At 41.7% G+C, this 23,874-nt stretch overlaps 1 protein-coding gene across 3 annotated transcripts in view; it reads right to left on the bottom strand.

Annotated features, from left to right (window-relative positions):
- The window catches only part of CAPN3 (calpain 3), a gene marked incomplete at its 5' end in the record, with an annotated part of 48,714 nt that extends 31,699 nt beyond the window's left edge, over window positions 1-17,015 (bottom strand). For 2 of the 3 annotated variants that reach the window (XM_082619154.1, XM_082619153.1), the window contains one exon: window positions 16,455-17,015. In XM_082619154.1, coding sequence (XP_082475280.1) covers window positions 16,455-16,763 — 309 coding nt within the window. Of the gene's footprint in view, window positions 1-2,740; window positions 2,990-16,454 lie in introns of those variants that run through there. The other variant, XM_082619155.1, reaches the window with a different exon arrangement.
- Window positions 17,016-23,874: the final 6,859 nt, after the last annotated feature.

Below are 23,874 nucleotides of genomic sequence, written 5' to 3' on the forward strand. Positions count from 1 at the left end.
ACGGGAGAGGCCACAACAGTGAGAGGCCCACATACTGCAAAAAAAAAAAAAAAAAAAAAAGTGATACATCTGAAAGGAAAAATAGACAAATCTAGTATTATAGTTGGAGACTTTAACACCCCTTGTTCAGTAATTATTATTCAGCAGGTAGAAAATCAATAAGGATATAGTTGACCTGAACGGCACTAGCAATCAACTTGATCTAATTAACATAGACTACTCCACCCAACAATAGCAGAATACGCATTCTGCTCTCAATATCACATGGAAGAGTCACTAAGATAGACCACATTCTGGGCTATAAAACACACCTCGTCAAATTTAAAAGAATAGAAAACATGCAAAATATGTTTTCAGATTACAGTGGAATGAAACTAGAAAGCAATAACAATAAGATAACTGGAAAATCCCAAATTATTTGGAAATTAAACAACACACTTCTAAATAACACACAAGCCAAAGAAGTTTCAAGAGAAGTTAAAAATTGCTTTGAACTAAATGAAAATGAAAATATATCATCAAAATTTGTGGGATGCAGTGAAACCAGTGCTTAGAGGGAAATCTCTAACATTAAATGCATATATTAGAAAAGAAGAAAGATCTGATATCAATACCAATATTCTACCTCAGGACACGAGAGAAAGAAAAAAAATTTAAGCTCAAAGCAAGCAGAAAAAAAGAAATAATAAAAGATTAGAGCAGAATCAATGAAATTGAAAATAGCAAAACAACAGAGAGAATCAATAAAGCCAAAAACTGGTTCCTTGAAAAGGTCAATAAAATTAATAAACCTGTAGCCATGCTCACCAAGGAAAAAAGAGAGAAGACACCAATTACCAACAGCAGAAATGGAGAGATCACCACTACTGATCCCAGGGACATTAAAAGGATAGTAAAGGAATACTGCAGATACCTCTAAGCCCACAGATTTGATAACTTTAGATAAAGTGGATGAATTTCGTAAAAGACACAAAACTCACACAAAGACAAACAGACCATCTGAATATGGCTATACCTATTGAAGAAATTTATTCAATGATTAATAACCCTCCAAAAAAAAGCACCAGATCCAGATGATTTATTGGTGAATTCTATGAAACATTCAAGGAAGAAATGATACAAATTCTCTACAGTATCTTCCAGAAAAATCGAAGCAGAGAGATCACTTCCTAACTCATTCTATGAGGCCAGTATTACCCTAATACCCAAACCAGAAAAAGACATTGCCAAGGAAAACTACAGACCAGTATCTCTTATGAAAATAGAAACCAAATCCTCAAAAAAAAATTAGTAACTCAAAAACAAAAATGTATAAACAAAATTATACACTACAAGTATATCATTTACCTGGAATTTATTCCAGGTATGCAAGACTGGTTCAACATTTGAAAATCAATCAATGACATCCATCACAACAGGCTTAGAAGAAAAATCACATGATCATATCAGTTGATGCAGAAAAAGCACTTAACAAAATTCAATACCCATTCATGATAAAAACTAGGAATAGAGGGGAATGTCCTCAAGTTGGTAAAGAAAATTACTTTTAAAACGTTTTAAATGAACTGCAATTATCTTCATATTTAATGTTAAGAAATTAGATGCTTTCCCCTTAAGGTCAGAAACAAGTCAAAATGTCTCCTCTTACCACTCTTATTCGACATCATACTGAAAGTCCTAGCTAATGAAATAAAACAAGAAAAGGGAATAAAATTTATAAAGATTGGAAAGGAAGAAATAAGCTGTTTATTCACAAATGACATAATTGTCTATGTAGAAAATCCCAAACAAATGACAAAAAGACAAAAAAAACCTTTCTGGAACTAATAAGCAAGCGCAGTTGCAGGATAGAAGATTAGTATATAAAAGTCAGACACTTTCCTATATACCAGCAATGAACAAATGGAATTTGATAAAAACAAAAACAAGCTTCAGTTACAATAACACATACACACACAAAGAGAAATACTTTGGTATAAGTTAGTATGAACTCATGTTTTGCTTACTATAAATACAGATAGTTAATATAGAAATACAGTTATGTCTGGGATGAGTCCTGGGAATCTGCATTTTAAACTGGCATCCCAAGGTGATTCTGATGCAGGTAGTCCAAAGACCACACTTTGAGAAGCACAGAGTAGCTGAATACAGTTGAAACAAATGGACTCCTCAATTGCCAGGCAGTAAGGTATCCTTGAGCAAACTGCTTCTCCCTGTAGGGAGCGTGGCAGGTCAGCATGGACCTTTTTGTTTACACAGAAGTGACACATCACTAATGAACCAGCCTTAGGCAAGAAGCTAAGAAGGCAAATCTCTAGCCTCCTGCAGCCTCCTATGTCATAACTGTTCATCACCTTCCAGGGAACTCTCCTTGAAACTGTGAGCCCTAGTCCTCTTCACCACTCCACTCTCCCACCCCCAGAATACCTGCTCTCGAGAAGAAACATGATCATCAATTATTCCTTACTGTTTTACTACGAATTTAAGTCAGTGCATTAGCTCTCTTAAAAATATTTACAGACTCAGGGATCTATAAAGTATTAAATAATCTCTAGTTCAGGTATAGAAAATAACAGCTCCAGTTTCAGGAGGAAGCAGGAAAGTATTTTGGGGGCAAATGGGTAGGAGAATGTTGATAAGCCACTTACTCAGATCCGGGATCTGTGGCCTCAGGCTCTGGACCACTTGACCTCCCATCCCCAAGAGCTGTCTCCTGAAGCCCCGTCCCTCCTATCCCTACCTTTGGCCTTTTCCACGTGATGGCCTTCATCTTGGTTTTCTGGCTCAGCTCATGGGAGCCCAGGGACTGAACACCTGCTGGGAACACACGGTCTTCAAAGAGGCACTTCTGAGCCAGGCACTGTTGTCTGAGAACAACAAAATCCTGCCCCTCATACTTGAGGGGCCGAGTGGCGGTGCCTTCTCCGTTTCTCCTGTCCCTCTCCCGGATCACACGGTCACAGAAGAATCCTGGCAGCAGGTAGGGCATGGTGACCGCTCAGGGAGTGGAGCTGGGCCTTCACTGTGGCCTCTCTCCTGCTGCGCCCTCAGTCCAAGGCCTAATCCTCCCGTGAATGGGCCGGAGCCTATATAGCTCCTCCACTCTCAGCAGCGCAATGCAAATGAACACAGCCCAGAGAAAGGCCGTGGTCAGAGTCAGCAGCTTTGGCTGGAGGCCCCTGAGCCCACGGTCAAGGGGCGACACCATGCCAGTCAGACAGGGAGCTGACAAGGGGAGCGAGAGAGCCAGAGACAGCCCCAGGACAGGCCACAAGACCTGCAGACCTTCAGGCTACTTCCATCAGCCTTGCAGGGATTCTTTCTTTAAAAAGAGAAAATATAGTTACAGAGAGGCTTACCCTGCCTCAGCAAAAGGCATTCATGCCTTTAACACTGGCAGCCAATGGGATATAGCATGGGGCCTTCGAAACATGCTGTATACACTAATCCTATACAGCCTCCTGAATGCATAGGAGGATTCTGTTCCGGGCCATTGTCTGAAGTTAATGAAGCCTTCATTCTCCTGATGTCCCTGCCCCATCCCCCCAAAGACCTTGACTGGCCATTTAGGGACTCTAATCTGTGAGAGGGACCCAGAGGGTAGGTAGCTTGACCTCAAATGAGAGTCCCTGTTAGAGTGGGTTCCAGTGGCAGTGAACAGACATCCACGGTTGTGAGTTCAGGACCTTTGAGGCAGAGAAAGTGGTAGATGGGGAAGGAGGATAAATGTGTGTCAGAATATATTCACAAGAAAGCTCAGCTTTTTTCAAAATTTCACCATGCACAAACGGGCAACTCGAGAGTAAGGGCAGGGAGCTGGCATGGGTGGAAACTCCATTCTGGCAGCTTTCCCACTAGGAGGATGCCGCCTCCCTGTCCACTTATTCACTCTTGTCAGTTTTTGTCTACTCCGTGCTTCTCAAAGTGTGGTCTTTGGACTATCTGCATCAGAATCACCTGGGATGCAAGTTTAAAATGCAGATTCCCAGGGCTTACCCCAGACCTAAGGATTCAGATCCTCTTGGTAGGGGTCTGGGACTCTGCAATTTAAATAAGCACATCAGGGATTCTATGTTCGCTAGTGTTTGAAACCATGACATTGGCTTTACAGGACACTATAATAGCTCAACGTAATTTTTGAGGTCAGTTTTTTTAAGAAATAATTTTATTTTTACTCAGTTTATACATGAACAAAGTTTTAAAAAGTCAAACAAAACTTACCTAGAGGAATAGCAGTCTCTTGCCCTGCAAATTTCTCTCCTCAGAGACAGCCACTTTTAATTCTTTTAGCTCTTTCTTCTGGTATTTACCTCTATATTTCTAAATAATATGCTTATATTATTACTTTTTAATTTATTATTTTTAGAAAGTATCAGTAGAATTCCTATTTGGGGGAATGAGATTTAGGTTTCTCACATTATGCTCTGCCCATCATCTTCCCAAAATACTTATGTCATACATTTTAGAGAAATTAAAATTCATTATTTCCTTTAATATAATTAGTTAAATATTGTTCACTTCTTAACTAAGTAGTATGTGGTGTTACATTTCCTTTCTGTATAAATGTTTCTTTTCTCTTATTCTTTATAATTCCCTGATTTTTTTATGTATACATCAATGCTTTTCTTCAGCAGTAGTTTTTACAAATACTTAAATGCATAGATAACCTAGAGGTTCCATTGCTCCCCAACTTAGGGCCTTCCTTTGCAGCCCTTCTCCCCTACAGACCAGACCAGCAATCTTCCAGGTCTGGAGCAGTGGCCTGGGACTGACTGCCCTTCTCCTGGGTGGAAATCTGTTTCCTGGATCTTAACCCTTCTTTGTTTCACTCATCGATTTTACTGGCACACAACTTGCAGTTTCGTAAGAATGGATGAGTGGGAGGTAAGTCACTTGAGTCCTTGCCCATCTATCTCTTTTCTATCTTTGCACTTGCTTAAGAATTTGTCTAGGTGTTTTAGGTTGAAAATCAATTTCCTTCAGAAGTTTTAAGGCATTGTCTCATTGCTCCTGGCATCTGTGTTGAAAAGTATGATGCAATTTTGATGAACATTCCTTTGTATGTGACCTATCTTTTCCCTCTGAAAGCTTTTAGGGTTTTCTCCCTTCTCCCTCTCCCCAACAATCCCCCACCCCAATTCCAAAAGCCACATTTGTGTGTCTTGGTATGAGTTTATTTATTTTTTAAATTCTTTGTGCTGAGCCCTCAGTGACTCCTTTCAATGTCCCCAGTTCCGGGATATTCTTATATTATTTCTTATACATTTCTCTCCCTTTCAATTATTTTTTCTCCCTTTCTTCCTTTCTCTCTTTCTTTTTTTCCTTTTCCTTGATTTTATATTTTACCCCTGTTATTGAAATGTTAGATTTTAGCTATCACAGTTTTTTAGCTTTTTACTATGAAAAATTTCAAACTTGCAGAAAAGTTTAAAGACTGGACACCCATATAGCTTACATCTACATTCAACAATTGTTAACATTTTGCCATCTTTGTTTTACCTATCTATATATGTATGTATAGATTTTATTATTTTTTTTGCTGAACCATTTGAAAGAGTGTTGTTCATACAATGACAGTTTACACCTAAATACTTAGGAATATACTTAGGATACACCAGGCATCTTCTAAAGACAAGAACACTCTCCTACTGACTGTAATGCCATTATCACTAAGAAAATTAACTACTGCTCTCTAATATTATCCAAGATCCAAATCCCTGTGATAATTTTTTCAGTTGTTCCCCAAATGTCTTTTATAGATGCTTTTATTTTTTGAACCAGTATCCAATTAATGTTCACACTGAAATTTAATAATTCAATAATTGGATTAGGTGGTGTTAAAGTGAGAATTAGTGAATTGGAAGCTACTTCAGAAGAAATCATGTAGAATACCACACAGAGAATCAAAGATGGGAATTTTTTTTTAAAAAGAGGTTAAGATAGATAAGTGATAGAGCAAGATAAGATCAGCATATATTTCATTGGAGTTCTAGAAGAAGATAATAGAAAATATGGGGAGAAATAATATAAGAGATTTTCTACAATGGATTAATGACTCCAATCCTCAGATTCAAGATCCCAATGAATCCTAAGCAGGAAAGATATAAAGAAATACATGTTTAGACACAACAATGCAGAATACCATAGACAGAGAGGATTTTGAAAGCAGTCAGAGAGAAAAGGCAGATGGCCTATTAAGGGATACCAAATAGAATGACTGCTGATTTCAACAACAACGTAATCCAGAGGACAGCACTGAGAATAAAACTAGGGCTGATTACTCAGGAAACGTATTTTAAGAGTGACAGCAAATTTCACACAAATAAAAATTGAAACGCTTACTACAAATAGACCCCCACTAAAGGAACTTCTAAACAATGTACTTTAGGAAAAAGTAAAATTATTCTGGAAAGAAAAGTCTAAGACTCAGGGAGGTTTGGTAAACAAAGAAATTGGCAAATGTGTGTAAATTTAAGCAAATATTGAAAAATTACAATATTTTCTAATTTTAAGGTTGAAAAATCAAGATAGAGATAAAATTCTGAACAACCATGGCATATTAGTTAGAAGAGGAGTACTTAAAGTGCTCTATGGTCCTCATATTATTTATGAGAAAAATAATGGTATTGATATTTCAGGCTTCATCAAGATAATATGTATGCTAACAATTTAAGGCAACCACTGAAAAGACAGAAACAATCAATAACTTCCAAACTAGTAGAAAGAAAAATAAAATGAGAGAAAGCACTTTTAATCAATTAAAAGGACATAAAGAGGAAAACAGGAACATTTCAAAAGAAATACAAATAGAAAGGTTATGGTTAGGAAGATAGATAGAAATAAACCCAAAGTACATCAAAGCTCATAATCAATGTAAATAGACTAAAATCTCCAGTTAAAAGACAAAGGTTTTGGACTTCCCTGATGGTCCAGTGGTTAAGAATCTGCCTTCCAATGCAGGGGACGCGGGTTTGATCCCTGGTCAGGGAACTAAGATCCCACATGCCGCAGGACAACTAAGCCCCCACACGCAACTACTGAGCCCATGCACCACATCAGGACATAGAAATGTTGAAAGTAAAAGAATGAAAAAAATATATATCAAGCAAAAACTTGCCCCCAAAGTTGCTGTACCTACATTAATATCCAATATGATTGACTTTAGAGCAAAAAATAAATAAATAAAAAAGGTTTTGAAAGAGATAAAATGGTTACTAAAAATTCCTAGAAGAATAAATATTACCACTGACTCAAGAAGAAAAACAATTTCAAATGATCCCATTATTATTGAAGAGGCTGTATTTTCATTAATAGATAAAATCTTCCCTTAAAGAAAACACTGGCAAAATTCTACCAAATATTTAAGAAACATATAGCTTCCATCTTACACAGTCTCTTTCACAGAATAGAAGAAAGAACATTCCCCATTCATTTTAGGAGGTTAATATAACCTTGATCCCAAAATGGGACAGCACCAGAAAGGGAAATAATAAGCCAATCTCACTAATGATATATATGCAAAAACCTAAATAAAGGATTTGTAAGCCAAAATTCAGTGACATGTAAAAACGATAATACATTCTAAGTTTGTTTTATTCTAAGAATGCAATGGGTCAATACTGGAAAACTCTATTAATGTAATTTTGTATATTAACTGTTTAAAGGAGGAAAATCACGATTTTCTCAATAAATGCAAAAAAAGTATTAAAGTTCAACAACCATTTATGATTTTAAAAGAAACTCTTAGCAAAGCAGGAATAGAGGGGAACTTTCTTAATGATAAGTTGTTTCTACAAATCAATGTGTAGAAAATCTATTCAACAGTGAAACATTAAGAATACTCCCTTTAAAACAGGAAACCTGAGGAAGATGCCTGCTATCTCCTTAGTTATTAATGTTATGCTAGAGGGTTTCGCCAGTGCAATAAAACACGAATTAGGCTGCTGAATACAGTTGTGCATAATGCACTGGGCAGCCCCATTATTATTTGCATGTGACCTAACTATTTATACAGAAACATAGACTCTAAAGACAAATAACTTGGAATTGATAATCAAATTATTAGAATTACTAAGAGTTTAGTGGGAGTTCCCTGGCAGTCCAGTGATTACTCGGACTTGGCACTTTCACTGCTGTGGCCTGGGTTCAATCCCTGGTCGGGGAACTAAGATCCTGCAAGCCATGTGGCTCGGCCAAGAGAAAAAAAAAAAAGACTTATTGGCACAAGGTGTGTTAGCACAAAGATAGACACACACAATGGAACACAACAGAGAGCGCAGAAACAGAACCACGCATTAATAGATATTTGATTTATTTTAAAAGTGGCATTGTAAAAGGGATTGTCTTTTTAATAAATTATGCTGGAAACTTTGAATATCCATATGGAAAAACAACAAAATGTGATCCCTATCTTATATGCAAAAATCATTTCTAGAGGTATTATAGACCCAAATATGAAGGCAGAAAAATAAAGTTCCTAAATGATAATAAAAAGGAATTACTTTGGTTTAGGAAAAACATTCTTAACAGAACACAAAAAGCACTAACTATAAAGGAAAAAATAAATTAAGGATTAATTTAGAACTTCTAATTAAGAGCTTTTAATTTAGGATTTTTTAAGTAAAAAAGTACCCTTAAAAGAGGGAAAAGTTTGGACTTCCCTGGCAGTCCAGTGGTTAAGACTCTGCGCTTCCAATGCAGGGGGTGCGGGTTCGATCCCTGGTCAGGGAAATAAGATCCCACATGCCACGTGGTGTGGCCAAAAAATGGAAAGAAAAGCACATCTAAACAATAAATGATTAGTATCCAGGATACATAAAGAATGCTTATAATTCAAGTTGAAAAAAACAAACGACTCAATAGAAAAATGAGTGAAAGATATTAACAGCTATTTCGTGGACAGCAAGATAAATAATCAAGAACTACATGAATTATGAAAAGATGCTCTTCTTTATTCATAATAAATGAAATGCATCTTCTCATACCTTTCTTGGCTATTTCTGTCTCTGCCCCTCCCATTCTCAGAGCTCTACTGCTGAGTTATTTCAGCTTGTTCCTCCCATGATGTCTAGAGTCCTGTCTCCATCACGACTTTCAGGAGGAGCTGCTGTCTTGCGGAATATAATGGGAGGCAGTCCTAAAAGTTATCGATATTTATAGAATTGTCACACTTTCGCCAAAACTTATGCTTCCCCACCCCCACTCCAGGATGGCACTGTGATGATTCTCTGCTGAGTAGAGAGGGGGCTGGTTCTCAACTGGGTACCTCATTTTGCCTTTCATTTACCGTCACCGCTATTGACGATCGTGCTAAGCAAGTCATGTACGGTATGTCATTTAATCCTTACAACAACTCTATGAAAGTAGGAATTTTCATTTTCTTTTCACATGGGAGGAAACTGAGACCCAGAAATGGTCTGTAACTTGCCTGAGGTCACATTGGTAAGAGGTGGAGCCGGGATTTGAATCCAGTTTCTTTGACTTGAAAGCCTGTGCACTTCGTCACCGTGTTATGCTCCTGTCCTCAGCTGCCTATCCTAATATTGCTACCTTACCTTGAGCACCTACTAGGATTTTATGGATACTCAGATACAGCCATATGATGAGAATATCACTATGTGCATTATAGAAGAGAAACTCGAAACTCGGAAAGTTTATGTGACTTGCTAGGGGCAGAGCCAAGGTCCAGACCAGGTCCGTTTGGTTCTACATCCAGCTGTCTCAACCACTCTGCACCATGCCCCCAATTCTTCCTCTTAGCAGCTAGCCCAGGGATCCCCACTTCTTTCTAAACTGTCTGACAGATGATGACACTAAAACAGATTACAAGCAGACCTCCCAGCTGGTTTTACTGGAAAGATAAGATCCCTGAGAGAAGCAGCTGCACAGCAACGGGGCTCTAGGCCCAGAAACAGAGGGCTCGCTGCACACAGCCTCGGTGTTTCTGTAGCTGTGCTCCCTCCCTCTCATCTCACGCTGGAATGGAATACATTTATTTTGTGCCAAACTAGGATTTCTTCTTTTCGGAATTGAGTAACTCAGGTCAAGTGACCCCCTTCAGGGAAGTTACCCAGGGTGGGGTGTTAATTATAGAGGTGATGGGCATGTGGAAGAGGTCGTTAGAGCAACAGACCTCTGGTGTCCCCACAGATTGTCAGAAAACTTCAACTTCAGAGTGCTGATGTAAAGGCCAAGCACTGGGTCCCAGGAAGTCAGTAGGCAGCTGTCTTCTACATTTCACTCCTTTTCTTTAACTTTAGTTCAGACTAAAAGGAAACAGCCTCCTTGAAGAAATGATTCATTCCAGATCTAGAGCAAGAAATGTACAAGATGAGCCTGAGACTTTTTGTTGTGACCAGAAAACAAGGAAGCTATTGAAGATGAATAGGGTCATGTCAAATGATACAGGCAACTTGTAGGAGGCTCCCATTGTCTGAAGATGGGACAATTTGAACATCAAAAAGAATAATGACTGTAATGGATTAAAATATGTTGCAGTGTTTCCTACTGATCACGCTGTTCATAGGGTATTATCTCAAGCTTTGATACCTAGGAATAGAGAGAACATAGGAAGACTGTTGAATCTCATTATTCATGGTAGTTACGTTCTATAAAGTCACTGTGACTGTGAATGCTCAATTAGTGAATATTGAGTCATTGCACCTGGAGGAAATACAGCATTAGATTCCTGGGTGTCTACCATCAATACACAACCTTATTTTATGTGTGTTTCTGTTTAAAGACACCTTATTTAATATATATTATTAATGCATTAACATTGAACTCACAGTGCTATAGCTCATGCCTGAATGAAGCTTATCTAACACATGTATTTTCTCCCCAAGGCACGTCACAGCCTTCTTGACCTTACGAACACTAAATAGCACTTCAGCACTACATGTTGGGGACATTTGTTTAATTTATTTATTTGCCCTCAGCCTGTTTGCTTCATTTTTTTTTAACATGTTTACTCTTCTTTTTTTTTTCTTTAATTTTATTTTTGGCTGTGTTGAGTCTTTGCTGCTGTGCATGGGCTTTCTCTAGTAGCGGCAAGCGGGGGCTACTCTTTGTTGCTGTGTGCAGGCTTCTCATTGAGGTGGCTTCTCTTGTTGCGGAGCATGGGCTCTAGGCATGCGGGCTTCAGTAGTTGTGGCACACAGCCTCAGTAGTTGTGGCCCAAGGGCTCTAGAGCGCAGGCTCAGTAGTTGTGGCACACAGGCTTAGTTGCTCTGCGGCATGTGGGATCTTCCCAGACCAGAGCTTAAACCCGTGTCCCCTGCATTGGCAGGCAGATTCTTAACCACTGCGCCACCAGGGAAGTCTTCATCAGGGACATTTTAAACAGAGAAAAAACGTGGCACCAGACTATGAAAACGATACTTGGTTATAGTCTGAGAGCTGAAACTAAAAGGCAAAGGGTAACCTTGTCTGACTTCAGCTGGGAACGTGCATGGAGGGAGACTCAAAGTTTTCACTGCCCTGTACATGTCAGCAAATGACCGAAGAGGCACCATGGATATTGATTTTGGGGTTACAAATAAATTTCAGTGAGTAGGTGAATTCACAAATACAGAATCCACAAGTCCTGAGAATCAACTGTACGTGGATCATAACATTGACAACTCCAGGGTTGGAAAAATCACACCTATGGGGTAGAGTTGAGAAGTTTTATGACTATTTGATCTGAAGCAGCTAAAGGAAGGATGCCATTATTCACAAATAAGGAGAATTACTATATAGAGGAAATCAGCTGACTCAATTTCACTGTCTGCTGGATCAGGGCCAGATATAATGTGCTAAAATTGTGGCCGGAAGAGTTCTGGCTAAAAATAAGGGTGAACTTTCAGACTGAGAAAGGTACTAACTATAGGTTAATGATGGAGATGGGGGCATCGTTATCCCTTCAAAACCTTAACATCAGGAAAGAAGTCCATCTACCTGGAGTGGCAAAAAGTAGTAGTTCCCAAACATTTTTCAAGCCTATGATTTATAAGGAGTTTTTTTATAGCAGCTTTGATACTGCTTTATAATATATACTCTCTATTCCTGGTGCTCTTGGCGGGTATAATACACTCCTAAAAGTTCTGATGGTGATTATTTAAACCTGAAGTTTGGATGAAAATGTCAGAAGTTTGGATGAAAATGTCAGCAAGTGTCAGCTTCTCTTAAGCAGTATGCTTCCCAGGTGTTAGCTGAGGGCTCATGGTTCCTTGGAGATCCTGAATCCCCACATCATAGCCTCTGAGAGGTCAGACCCTCCTCCCTCCCACCACAGTTCGGCGGGTTCTGGGCAGCTTGCTTCTTTATGCTTCTCTCTTTCCCAACTCCTGTGATTTCCACATTCTGACTTTCCGGTGTGCTGGCCCAGTTCGGCCTGTGTAAATCAAGACACTAACTTCCGCCCTTTACTGAGAAAAGTTATATACTTGCCTCCGGCGTTTCACAAGTTCATTGGTAAAGAGGTCTTTGAGGGTCAGGTCAAGGGGAGGGATGACCCTCGCCTGTGTGGCCTCCTGCCCTGTTGCTTCCCCCGCCCCCCTTTGGTTTCCATTCTAGCTCTCCTTCCTCTTGTAAGTAAATCACCATTTTTTTTTTCCTTTTTTTTCCCCTAGAAAACAACCATGTCCAGCCCCCTTCCTGTAACTACAAGAATCTTCCTACTTTTTCCTTTTGTGTTTTCCTCTTGAAGAGAAAAGCTGACGATTCAGCCACGCTAAGGATTCACATATAAACACGTCTGGATAAATATGTATAAAATATCAAAGATAATTTTGTAGTGGTAACAAGACCTAACCTGAAGAATGTAGTGATTTATTTTATTTTTTAATTTTTGTCTGGTGTAACAGCTTGGGACAAGGGAGAAGTTAGCTCTGCCTGGATGCTGGGGACTTGGGAAGGGGTAGGAGACCAGGTCAGACAGAGAGCAGCAAAGCCCAACTGGTGGGGTTGGATTCAGGCTGCTAGGCAGCAGAGGAGAAAGAAATGGTTTGGGAAGAGGAGTAGGAAGGGGATGGCAGGACTGTGAGTTAAGGGGGAAAGGGGTCTTATTTGTCTATTCTCAAGGTACTTTTCCCCCCTCATATTTTAACATCCCTGAAATTGTGATGCATCTTACATTAGAAAGCCTCCTCCAATTGCATTCAGCTGGGTGGTGGTCGTGACCTTTCGTGGATACCCTCTGATAAGATCTTAGTACCAGCATCAAAATCTTCTAGACTTGTTGAAAGATGGTTCATGATAAATTACAACTTGGGAAACTTACCTAAACTCTAGCCTTAAAAAGAGTGTAAATCAAGAGATTTCCAGGTATGGAAACTATAGGAAATAAAGTCACCTGTTCAGAATATAAAGGGACTGCTGTCTGTCTGGGAAAGAGGTTTCCTCAGGTCTAGGTGTTGGCAGAGGGAGCTAGCTGACCCAAGGAGTGCAGGAGAGCAGGGCTGAGAGCCAGGTTAGACCAACAGGGCAAAGCACAGTTGGATATGGGGTTGTAATAGTAATAACAGGTAAGAGGGAAGGCATACATCAGAGGAATGTGGGTAAAGTTGGGACCCAGCTGCGAACTGGCAAAGGGTCAGGCTCTGAAAAGATGGAGCGATGGGGACAGGACCTGAGGGGAAGAGGCAGTTAGGCAGCCTATGGCTGGAGGCCCAGCCATTGCCGGCAAATTATAAAGCACTGAATCTGGAGATAAAGGAAAGATGGTAAATTCCCCCAACCCCCAAGAACCAGTGGAAACAAAGCTGAGCAGAAAGTGGCTCAGGGAAAATGCAGAATCCCAGCTATCAGCCCCAGTAGCTTAGAGGGCAGAGGAGGAAGGGAAAACAGATTTCCTAGGGAAAGAGCTGATGGGATAAATTGGGGGTGGCTGTCCATCAATGATGCAGTTTTGACCTCAACTCAGCTATGAATGGGAGGCCCAAATAGGTTATAACCTCCCCTGGCAGAGCCAAGAGACACTGAGGCTGTATCCATCAAGTGCAGTTTAACCTGAAGTCTGACTTAACCTGGTTCCCAAATAGGTGGACTCCTGCTTCTCTGGGGTCCAGGTTAGGGTGGGGCTGGAATGAGATGGAATTTCCTGAAAGGTGACTCTGCCTAGAACCAGAGACAGGGGAGGCTCAGGAACACGTTGCCAGTCTCTGTTGTTGGTGGCCTTAGTGAGCTGAGCTGACTCAGAGGGTTAGCACCGTACAGAATCTTCTATGCAGAATCCTTGCACAGAATCCTTGTGCCCTGCACCACAAGAGGATGTGAGTCAACTTGCCTATGGAGGGGCCCTCGCCTGGAAGGGCAGAGGCACCAAGAAGGGAGATGCTGCCTCCCAAGGGAGAATTCCGTCCTGGGCTTCTGGGTCTCCGTGGAGTGATCTGGGGGCCCTGCATTCCCAAGGGAAGGAGGGTACCAGATGCACAAGGCCTTGCAGCTGGCCCCTCGTGTCCCATCCCTCCAAAAGCAAAAGGGATCGAGGTTGCCCCTGATTTTAAGAGTGATTGCAGGAGAGTGTGGAGAAATAACCTGGAATGCCCAAGGCAAAGGCAGATGGGGAAAATGGGAGCATTTGCTCACCGCCTTATTCCAGAGGTTGTCATAGCCGATAACTGAGTGAGCAGCCAAGTTCCCTGACCCAGTGTGATTCCCCCTTTATGTGGTCACCTTCACACTCGAATGATGCACTCGCATTTCACAATCAAACACACATTTTGTATTTGATGGGGATGACTGGAATGGCCCAAAAGGACAGGCAGTTTCCTGCCCACAAGGGGATGGTTCATACGCATATCCTCATGTTTGGTTGGACCGATTCACTTAGGTCAGGCACGAAATACTCAAACACATTGCTTTGAGTAGTATCTTGATTGGTCTAAAGGCTGTGTATGAGAAGACTTAGAACAACAGAGCAGCTGAATGTGTAGGGGTCCAGGAGAGAGGGTGACGGAGAGATGGACAGGGAGGCCGGGGCTGGCTGGAGAAGGGCCTATAGCCCAGGTAAGGAGTTTGGACTTATCTGAAAACATGGGGGGAGGGGAGAACAGTGTCATTGAAGATATTTCATCAGAGATGCGACGCGTCCCAGTTCCCTCGCAGTAGGGCAGTGACTGGGTTGGAGAATGAAGTTCTTTCCAGTCCTCCCTTCCAAACTGAGGGCCCTCAGGACAGTCACGGGCCTGAGCATAGAGCCGGCAGGCAAGGAAAGGTGCCCTTGTGGAACACACAGGGTGAGGACAGGGTTGTTGGATATTTAACCTGGATATTTCATCTCAGGTTAAAAGGAAACACATAGCTTGGGACTTCCCTGGCGGTCCAGTGGTTAGGACTCCACGCTTTCACTGCCGAGGGTCCGGGTCCGATCCCTGGTCAGGGAACTAAGATCCCACAAGCCGCATTGTGGCCAAAACAAAACAAAAGAAACACATGGCTCATGAATAGCACTGGGCCTCAGTTTAACCTGATGAAGCTCATGAATAGCACTGGGGCCCAGATGAAATGGTTCCTCTCCCTGGTCTGGGTTAGCTCTCCTTGCCTTCTGAAGCACCCTGAACATTGTCTCCTGAAACTCATCAGTCTTGTTCAAAGCCTATCTTGCCTTCAGGACTCTAGGCTCCAGGAGAGCAGGAAGTTTTGTTTTCCTTATTTACGCTGTCTCCTCAGTTGCTTGCCTGGTTTCTGGCTCTAGAAGATGTTCAATAAAGATTTCTTGAATTAAGGACAAGAGTCATGCCGGAGGTGTGATCAGAGCAGGGAGCCGGGGGAATGTGACTTTCCTCCTGGTAGACCACTGTCAATGGAAGCCAGAGGCTGGAAGAGTCACTAAAAGAAACAGGGTTTTAATCCAGGCTGTCATGCGTGCCCTGGATGTACTTCACTCTGGTGTGCCTTTATATCCTCACTTGTGAGGTGAGGTAGATGGACTCAAATGATTGCTAGGGATTCTCCTTCTAATCCTAACATTTTGGCATTAAAAAGTAGTCTTTGCTGCCACTCTCCTCTTTCCAGGGCTCTTTCCATTTCAGAAAGACATGGCTACTGGCAAACTTAAAAGAACATCATGATTTTAGCCCTTCAGTGAGAAAGTGAAGGAATCTTATAAAGATGCAAGATACTTAAACAGGAGGGTAGATCTGGACTACTCTCCAGGTCGGAATTTTGGAATTTGTTTGGAAATTCCAGTTTGGAATTTGTTCTGGGAAAGGAATATTTACTTTTATAGGGTGAATTAAAACTGACTTCCAATTGCTTTCATAAAAAGCAAGATTTTTTTGAGAGAGAGAGAGAGAGAGAGAGAGAGAGTGAGAATCAGCCCTGCCTCACCTGAGGACAGAGCCCTGCAGGGCTACTGCCAGGATCCTTCGCCCAGTGCCCCATGCGCCACAGAGCTGTGCTGTGGGGAGGTGCAGAGTGGGAGGACTTCTCTGAGGGAGAAAAACCCAAGCTGCAACCACTCGGCTACTCACCGGAGGTCTCTTCCAGATGAACTGGATGGGGAACTTCTGGCTATAAAAGAGAGAGGTCTCATCCGGTGGGAACTCAGGATCCACATAAAGAACCTTCTTTTCTAGACATTTCTTGTGAAGCTGCTCAAATGTCTTCTCTTTCACCCCGATAATGGGAAAATTTCGGCTGATGATGGCTGAGTAGATGCCACTTGGGTTTCCGCCACCGGCCTCGGTGCCCTTGCCCTGGGCTGCCTGGGGGATTGGCTCCGGAGACCTGGGCTCAGCCCCTGTCCGTGGGGCCACAGACGTGCTAATGACGGTCAGCATGACAGGCAACTTTGGAAGGAACAGGTTTTTAAAGACAACAAGATCCAGCTACCTTTAAGGAAAGGAAGCAACTGCAAAGAGGAAGTTATAGTGATTCTGTCATTGGAGAGAAAAATGTCCACATCCACTTCAAAGTTTAAAGCCCATCAGAAGGTCGTCCAGCTTGTGTTCACATTAAAAACTGAGCTGTGATCCAGAAGCCATCCAGTTTTCCTGAGGAAGGAGTAAGGATTTCTGTAGCAGTTTTTACTTAGGGGGCTCCTACCAGCAGCATACATGCCAGAGGGAGAGAAAGAAAGTGAGGGTTGTGTTTCAGTGGCCCGAAGAAGCCTGAGCCAGGAAAACCAAAAATAGACATGAAGAAAGATCATGAGTATGAGAGCAACAGAGAGGCTAGCAGTGCAGCTCGACTGCATGCTCGAGAGAGAAGGACCTGGCCAGGGATGTTCCTGTGTTGCCATTAAGTTCTGGTGTTGTCAGGAAATGAAAGGGGAATATTTGAGTAAATTGAACACTGAAACTTAGCAAAGAATGGCAGATACATTATTGAATTGGCAGTTATCCAGACTATCAAACTATTAGCCACCAAATTAATGGAAAACAATACTGAAAAAAGCTTGCAAGGGTGAATGTGAGATACTGAATTCTAGGAGAATGTTCTAGGCAATTTTGAGAACACGATTTTTACTTTTTAAAATTCTAGGATATCGGAATATTATTCAACTGGATTTGGCATCTCTTCTAGAATGTTCTGATGTCAGCGTTCAGTGAAACTGTCTGGGTGGAAAATGCCACTCAGCAGAGTCCTCAGTTGAGAAAAGCCCTGTCTCTTCTTGCCCACTTGACCTAGCTATCCCTTGTCTCTCCCCACCCCCAAGATAAACACTGGGACCAAATCTTCTACAAAAAGTGCACCTGAGTACAGATTATTCAGGCGTGCCACATTAGGCATCTGAGTCAGAAGTTGGAATTGGATACTGAGCCAGGTTGGCCGTCAAGTCCTGGCATGTCATACCCAGACAGTTGGCTTCAGGGCTCTTAGATGAGACCACAAGTGGCTCTGGGGAAGGAAGTTGCCTGCCTGGCCTCTGCCTTGTCTTCTACTCATGGTAGCTGCTACCCAGGCTGTCAGGAGATGGCCACTTTCCAAGTGTGGCTGAGTGAAGGCTAGTCCCAGACTGCAGCTCTGCCTGTTCCCATGTGCCCATCTCATCAGCCCAAGGCTAGAGGCTATGAGAGAAGGTAGGAAGTGACAGCTGAAATAGGGAGTCCTGCCAGCCTCGTGATCCCTGAGGTTGCAGCTTTGAGGAGCCCTGTGTCTGGAGTTGCAGCTTGTAGGAACCATCACCTTATTCCCCCATCCCTCTAAGGAAATGCCCAAGGATCTTTATTACTACTCTTGGAGAGGCAGAATAGAGAAGGGCAGCATCTGAAGCTGACTGCCTAGGTTCAAAGTCTAGGCCTGCTGCTCATTGGCTGTGCCTGTGTAGCTTTAGGTGAGTTACTTCTTCCTTTCTTCCTATGTCTCAGTTTTCTCACCTATAAAATGGGTATAATGATAGTCATTCTGTTACTGAGTTGTAAAAACTAAACAAATTGTGTAATTTAAAATAGTGGCAGGATTCTCTTAAGTACATAATAAATGTTAGAGATGAACCGAAGTTAATATTATTTTGGGGTTGTATCAGGTTGAATGACAGTTACTCATTGGCACAAATCAGCTTTCACTTTATGAGCATTTATTGACCATCTTCCATGTGAACAGTGCATCTGCCCAGGACCATGTAGTCACAGAGTCTCCAATCAGAGGCGTGCCTATCTGCCTGCACTAAAAGAGCCTCTAAAAAGACTGACTTCCACCCCCAAACTCACTAATGGAATGGAAAGCAAAGGGGGGCAGTTTCCTTCTCCCGCCATAATATGTGCCATCATATGTTTGAGTCCCAGCACTATACCACCTTGAAATTCACAGGACCGACCCACATTTTATTGTTTCTCTTTATTGAGCTTCCTGTTTGCCCACAGGACTATAAGCTCTGTGAAGGTGGGAACTGGGTCCCCACTGCACCGTAAGGGTTAAGCACATAGAAGGTTCTTAATAAATATGTGTTGTATATCTGTTGAATGACATTTCCCTACGTGAGAAGAAATTTCTTCCACTTCTTATTGCTTTGCCAATGCAATCAAAGTATCTTGGCTGATCTGGCCCAGGGGGAGGAGCCGTCTCTGGCCCCCCACACAGCTGACCTTCTTTTCCTCAGCTGTCTAAGCTAGCTCCATCCTTGGTAATGAAGATGGGTGTGTGATGGAGATCAGCCTCTTGTCCTAGCACAATGGGAATACTGTATCAAACACACAGAGTGCAAGGTGCTATTCATTTTGCTCTACCAAATGTGAATAAAACCCCCTCTCAGATTAGCAGGTCCAAACTCAAGGTTTATTCAGCTGCACAGCTGTAGAAACTCATGCTATCAGCGAGAAATCCAATCTGAGCCCACAAACAAAGGCAGATGATGAGCATGTAAACAGCTGCACGTTTTCAATTCCCAGAGCCTCTTCAAGGATAAAGAACTCATTTTTATAACATATTTCAGCTAAGGTCATGCAATATCTGCAGCTGGAATGGCTTCTGTTGCACCAACAAGGCAGTTAATGATTGAGTATCACTGTCTTCCACCAACATTTCTTTGATTCAACACTGTTGGAATTAATGCATTCGCTTATAATTAGAACACCTACCATTTATTAAGTGCCTACTGTGAGTTAGCCACTTCACATAGTTGTAAAAACTTTCTCTTTTTTTTTGGCCACATTGCGCAGCATGTGGGATCTTTAGTTCCCCAACCAGGGATCAAACCCGTGCCCCCTGCATTGAAAGTGCAGAGTTTTAACCACTGGACCACCAGGAAAGTCCCCTAAAAACTTTTAAAGTAATTTTAAACATACAAAAGCATTGCAAAGATAGCACAGATTTCCCAAATACCCTTCAACAGCCTCCCTTAAAATGTTTACACCTTACATAACCATAGTACAATGATCAAAAGTCAGAAATGAATGTTGGTAAGATACCACTAACTGAACTACAAGACATATTTTGATTTCTGCAGTGTTTCTGCTGAAGTGTTTCCCCTTCTGTTACAGAATTTGATCTGCACTGCATTTAATTGTCATATCTCCTTAGTATCCTCCAATCTCTGACAGTTCCACAGTCTTTGTCTCTCTTGAACTTGGCACTTTTGAAGAGTACTTGTCAGATATGTTGTAGAATGACCCTAACTTGAGTTTGTCTGATGTCTTTCACATGATTAGACTGAGATTATGGTTTGGGGGATGAATATCACAGAGGTTATGCACCCTTCTCATCAAATCAGATCTGGGGGTACATGACACTGATGTATTTTATTACTGGTGATATCAACCTTGAGTACTTGGCTAAGGTGGCGTCTACCAGGTTTCTCCAAAGTAAAGTTACTATTTTTTTCCTTTCCATACACATGGAATACTGTTAATCTGTACACAACCCTGCAGGTTTGATTAATCCCATTTTACAGCTGAGAAAACTTGAGATATCTGCTCTATTTTTACAGTTAAGTCATGGGAAACTCACAGAATTTTAGAGATTATCTCTTTTCTTGAACAAAAGAGGAAACCAAAGCCTAGAGAGATTAAATGACATAGTCAAGGTCATTCTGCCAGTTCACTACAGAACCAAACTAGACCCCAGGTCTCCTGATATCCAGTGAAGGAATAAATGCATGACTAAGACTCCAGTGATGTGCATTAGGCATAAGATCTCTGGATCCTTGCATATAAATAGTCAGGGCTTCCCTTCCCCTAGCTCTGATGGGAGTGGAATCTAACACCATCAGCCGTGTTGAAAACAACAGTCAAGAAGCAGCTGTCTGACTCTGGCTGGCCTTGTTGTGGCACTGCAGTCTTTAGCTGGTCATAAGACAGGCAGATCTGATATCAGATGCCAATGTCTCCTTTATTTCTGCTAGAATGTGAGTTATATGGCCCCCATTGTCTGCGGTTAATATGGTAATCTGTTTCCAGTGGAGTTGCTGATGGCTTTCTATCCCCTGGACTGAGAAGTTATTTTAGTCTAGAGTGCCACTGCCCCCCCCGCCACCCCGCAACCCCTGGAATTATGCTGGGCATTCAGAGGGTTTGGTAGATGGAAATCTTTTATTTTTTTTTTTTTTGCGGTACGCGGGCCTCTCACTGTTGTGGCCTCTCCCGTTGCAGAGCACAGGCTCTGGACATGCAGGCTCAGCGGCCATGGCTCACAGGCCCAGCCACTCTGCGGCATGTGGGATCTTCCCGGACCGGGCCACGAACCCGTGTCCCCTGCATCGGCAGGCGGACTCTCAACCACTGCGCCACCAGGGAAGCCCAGGTAGATGGAAATCTTAAAAGCAGAGTGGAATGCTTGATATTGTCATAGGAGTTCCATTACTAAGAAGGCTTTTAGGTAAGATGGTCAGTTATGAGCTAAAACCCATTACACTCCAAATATTTATGTGTTTTGACTGTGTTTCTGCTGCCTATCACTATGATACACTGATACTGAAAAGGATGTGAAAAGGTGAAGGAATTCTGTACGCAGACCAAACTCCAGAACTGTGGTCTTCCCTACGGCTACAACAATCTGATAGGCCGGTATTAGTTAACCAGGACGTAAGACTCAGCACAACTTTAAGGCAAATTCACGGTGACGAGCTGTGCTTTCCACTCTAGGGAGCCTTTAGGAGAATGGCCCAATCTGGAACTTGCCCTGGTCATGTTGATGTGTGGGACCAGGACCCTAGAATTCACTTAGTTCTGAAAGTGAGTTGTACCCCAGAACATAAATAGTCCTATAGTACATTTAAATGAAAACAGCTGGGACTTCCCTGGTGGTCCAGTGGCTAAGAGTCCGTGCTCCCAGTGCAGGGGACCCGGGTTCAATCCCTGGTCAGGGAACTAGATCCCGCATACTGCAACTAAGACCCGGTGCAGCCAAGTAAATAAATAAATATTAAAAAAAAATAGAAAAAGAAACTAGGCCTCTAGGGCAGGGAATGTCTTGGTACCTGGTCAAACTGGAATCTACATCCTGGGATCACTTCTGTCAGGAACTGACCACCCCAGGTCCACTATAGCCAGGATCCGCAGGATGATTTAGACCTGGGAAAAGAAGGAAGGTGACAAAACTGGCCTTCCAAATGCATGAAGGACTTTCCCTGACCACTATACAGGGCATCTGCCCTAAATAAATGCCTGCCATAAACATGTATTCCATTCTATTTCTTAGTGTGAATACCTTCCTGAAAGCTCCATGGTCAGCTCCTGCAGTCAGACAGGACCTCTGTGGGGAAGCACATATAGAAGCACGTACAGCGCTGCCATAGTGTGGGTGGTGTGAGGTCAGGGGCTGCTGGCCTAGTGCTCCAAGGGTGGTATTTGTGTTCCCTGAAGTAGGGGGCTTGGCTTGGCCCGGCATTTCTCTGGTGAAGAACAGCTGATCTGATGATTCTGAAGAGGTCTGCTGCATCAGAAATTAAGGTGTTTTCTTGTACTGGAGTTCATTCTTTTTATTTTTATTAGAAAAGTTTTTAATTGAAGTATAGTTGATTTACAATGTTGTGTTAGTTTCAGGTGTACAGCAAAGTGATTCAGATATACATATACTTTTCCAGATTCTTTCCCATTATAGGTTTTTACAAGATATTCAATATAGTTCCCTGTGCTATACAGTAGGCACTTGTTGTTTATCTATTTTATATATAGTAATGTGTATCTGTTAATCCCAGACTCCTAATTTACCTCTCCCCCCTTTCCCCTTTGGTAACCATAAGTTTGTTTTCCATGTGTGTAAGTCTGTTTCTGTTTTGTAAATAAATTCATTTGTATCATTTTTTTTTAGATTCCGCATATAAGCGATGTCATATGATATTTGTCTTTCTCGGTATGACTTACTTCACTTAGTAAGATAATCTCTAGGTCCATCCGTTTGCTGCAAGGGGCATTATTTCATTCTTTTAAAAATTTATTTACTTATAAATATTTATTTTGGCTGTGCCAGGTCTTACTTGAGGCATGCAGGATCTTTGTCACAGCATGTGCACTCTTTAGTTGCAGCATGAATGTGTGATCTAGTTCACCGACCAGGGATCGAACCCAGGCCCCCTGCATTGGGAGCACGGAGTCTTACCCACTGGACCACCAGGGAAGTCCCATTATTTCATTCTTTTTATGGCTGAGTAATATTCCATTGTATGTGTATACCACATCTTTTACCCATTCATCTGTTGATTGACACTTAGGTTACTTCTATGTCTTGGCTATTGTGAATAGTGCTGCTATGAACATAGGGGTGCATGTATCTTTTTGAATTACAGTCTTCCCCGGATATATGCCCAGGAGTGGGATTGCAAGATCATATGGTAATTCCATTTTTAGTTTTTTAAAGAAACCTCCATACTGTTCTCCATAGTGGCTTGGAGTTCATTCTTAACTCCGTTTGTTTCATCCTATTTTACATGCTACAGCTTATAAGCCTTTACAACAATAGAAACCAAACATTTTAAAGCTATTAGATACTAGGAAGATATGGCCCAGCATCTTTGTTTTTAAAACTTTTTGCTTTGAAACAGTTTAAAACTTACAGGAAAGTTGAAAATATAGTGTAAGAAATTCCTGTATACCCTTCATGCAGATTCTTCAGTTATAACATTTTAATACATTTTGCCAATTTTCTCTCTCTGTCTCTGTCTCTTTTTCTCATACATACATAAATTATTGTCTGAGCCATTTGAGAGTAAGTCAGAGCTATGCTACTTTAATACTTCTGTATGTATTTCCTAAAAATAAGGAAATTCTTCTATGTAATCATAGTACAATTCTCAAAATTAGGAAAATTACCATGTAATCAAAAGATCCTATTCAGGTTTTGCCAACTGTCCCAGTAATGTCCCTTATAGTTCCAGGATGGAACCCAGGATCATACATTTGTTGTCATATCTCTTTAGTCCCTTTTTAATCTGGAACAGTTCCTCAGACCTGTTTTTCATGGCCTTCACATTTTGAGCAGTATAGGATGTGCCTCAATTCTGTTTTTTTTTTAAAA

Source organism: Mesoplodon mirus (genome assembly GCF_964341445.2).
Source record: "Mesoplodon mirus genome assembly, chromosome: 4".
Taxonomy (NCBI): Eukaryota; Metazoa; Chordata; class Mammalia; order Artiodactyla; family Ziphiidae; genus Mesoplodon; species Mesoplodon mirus.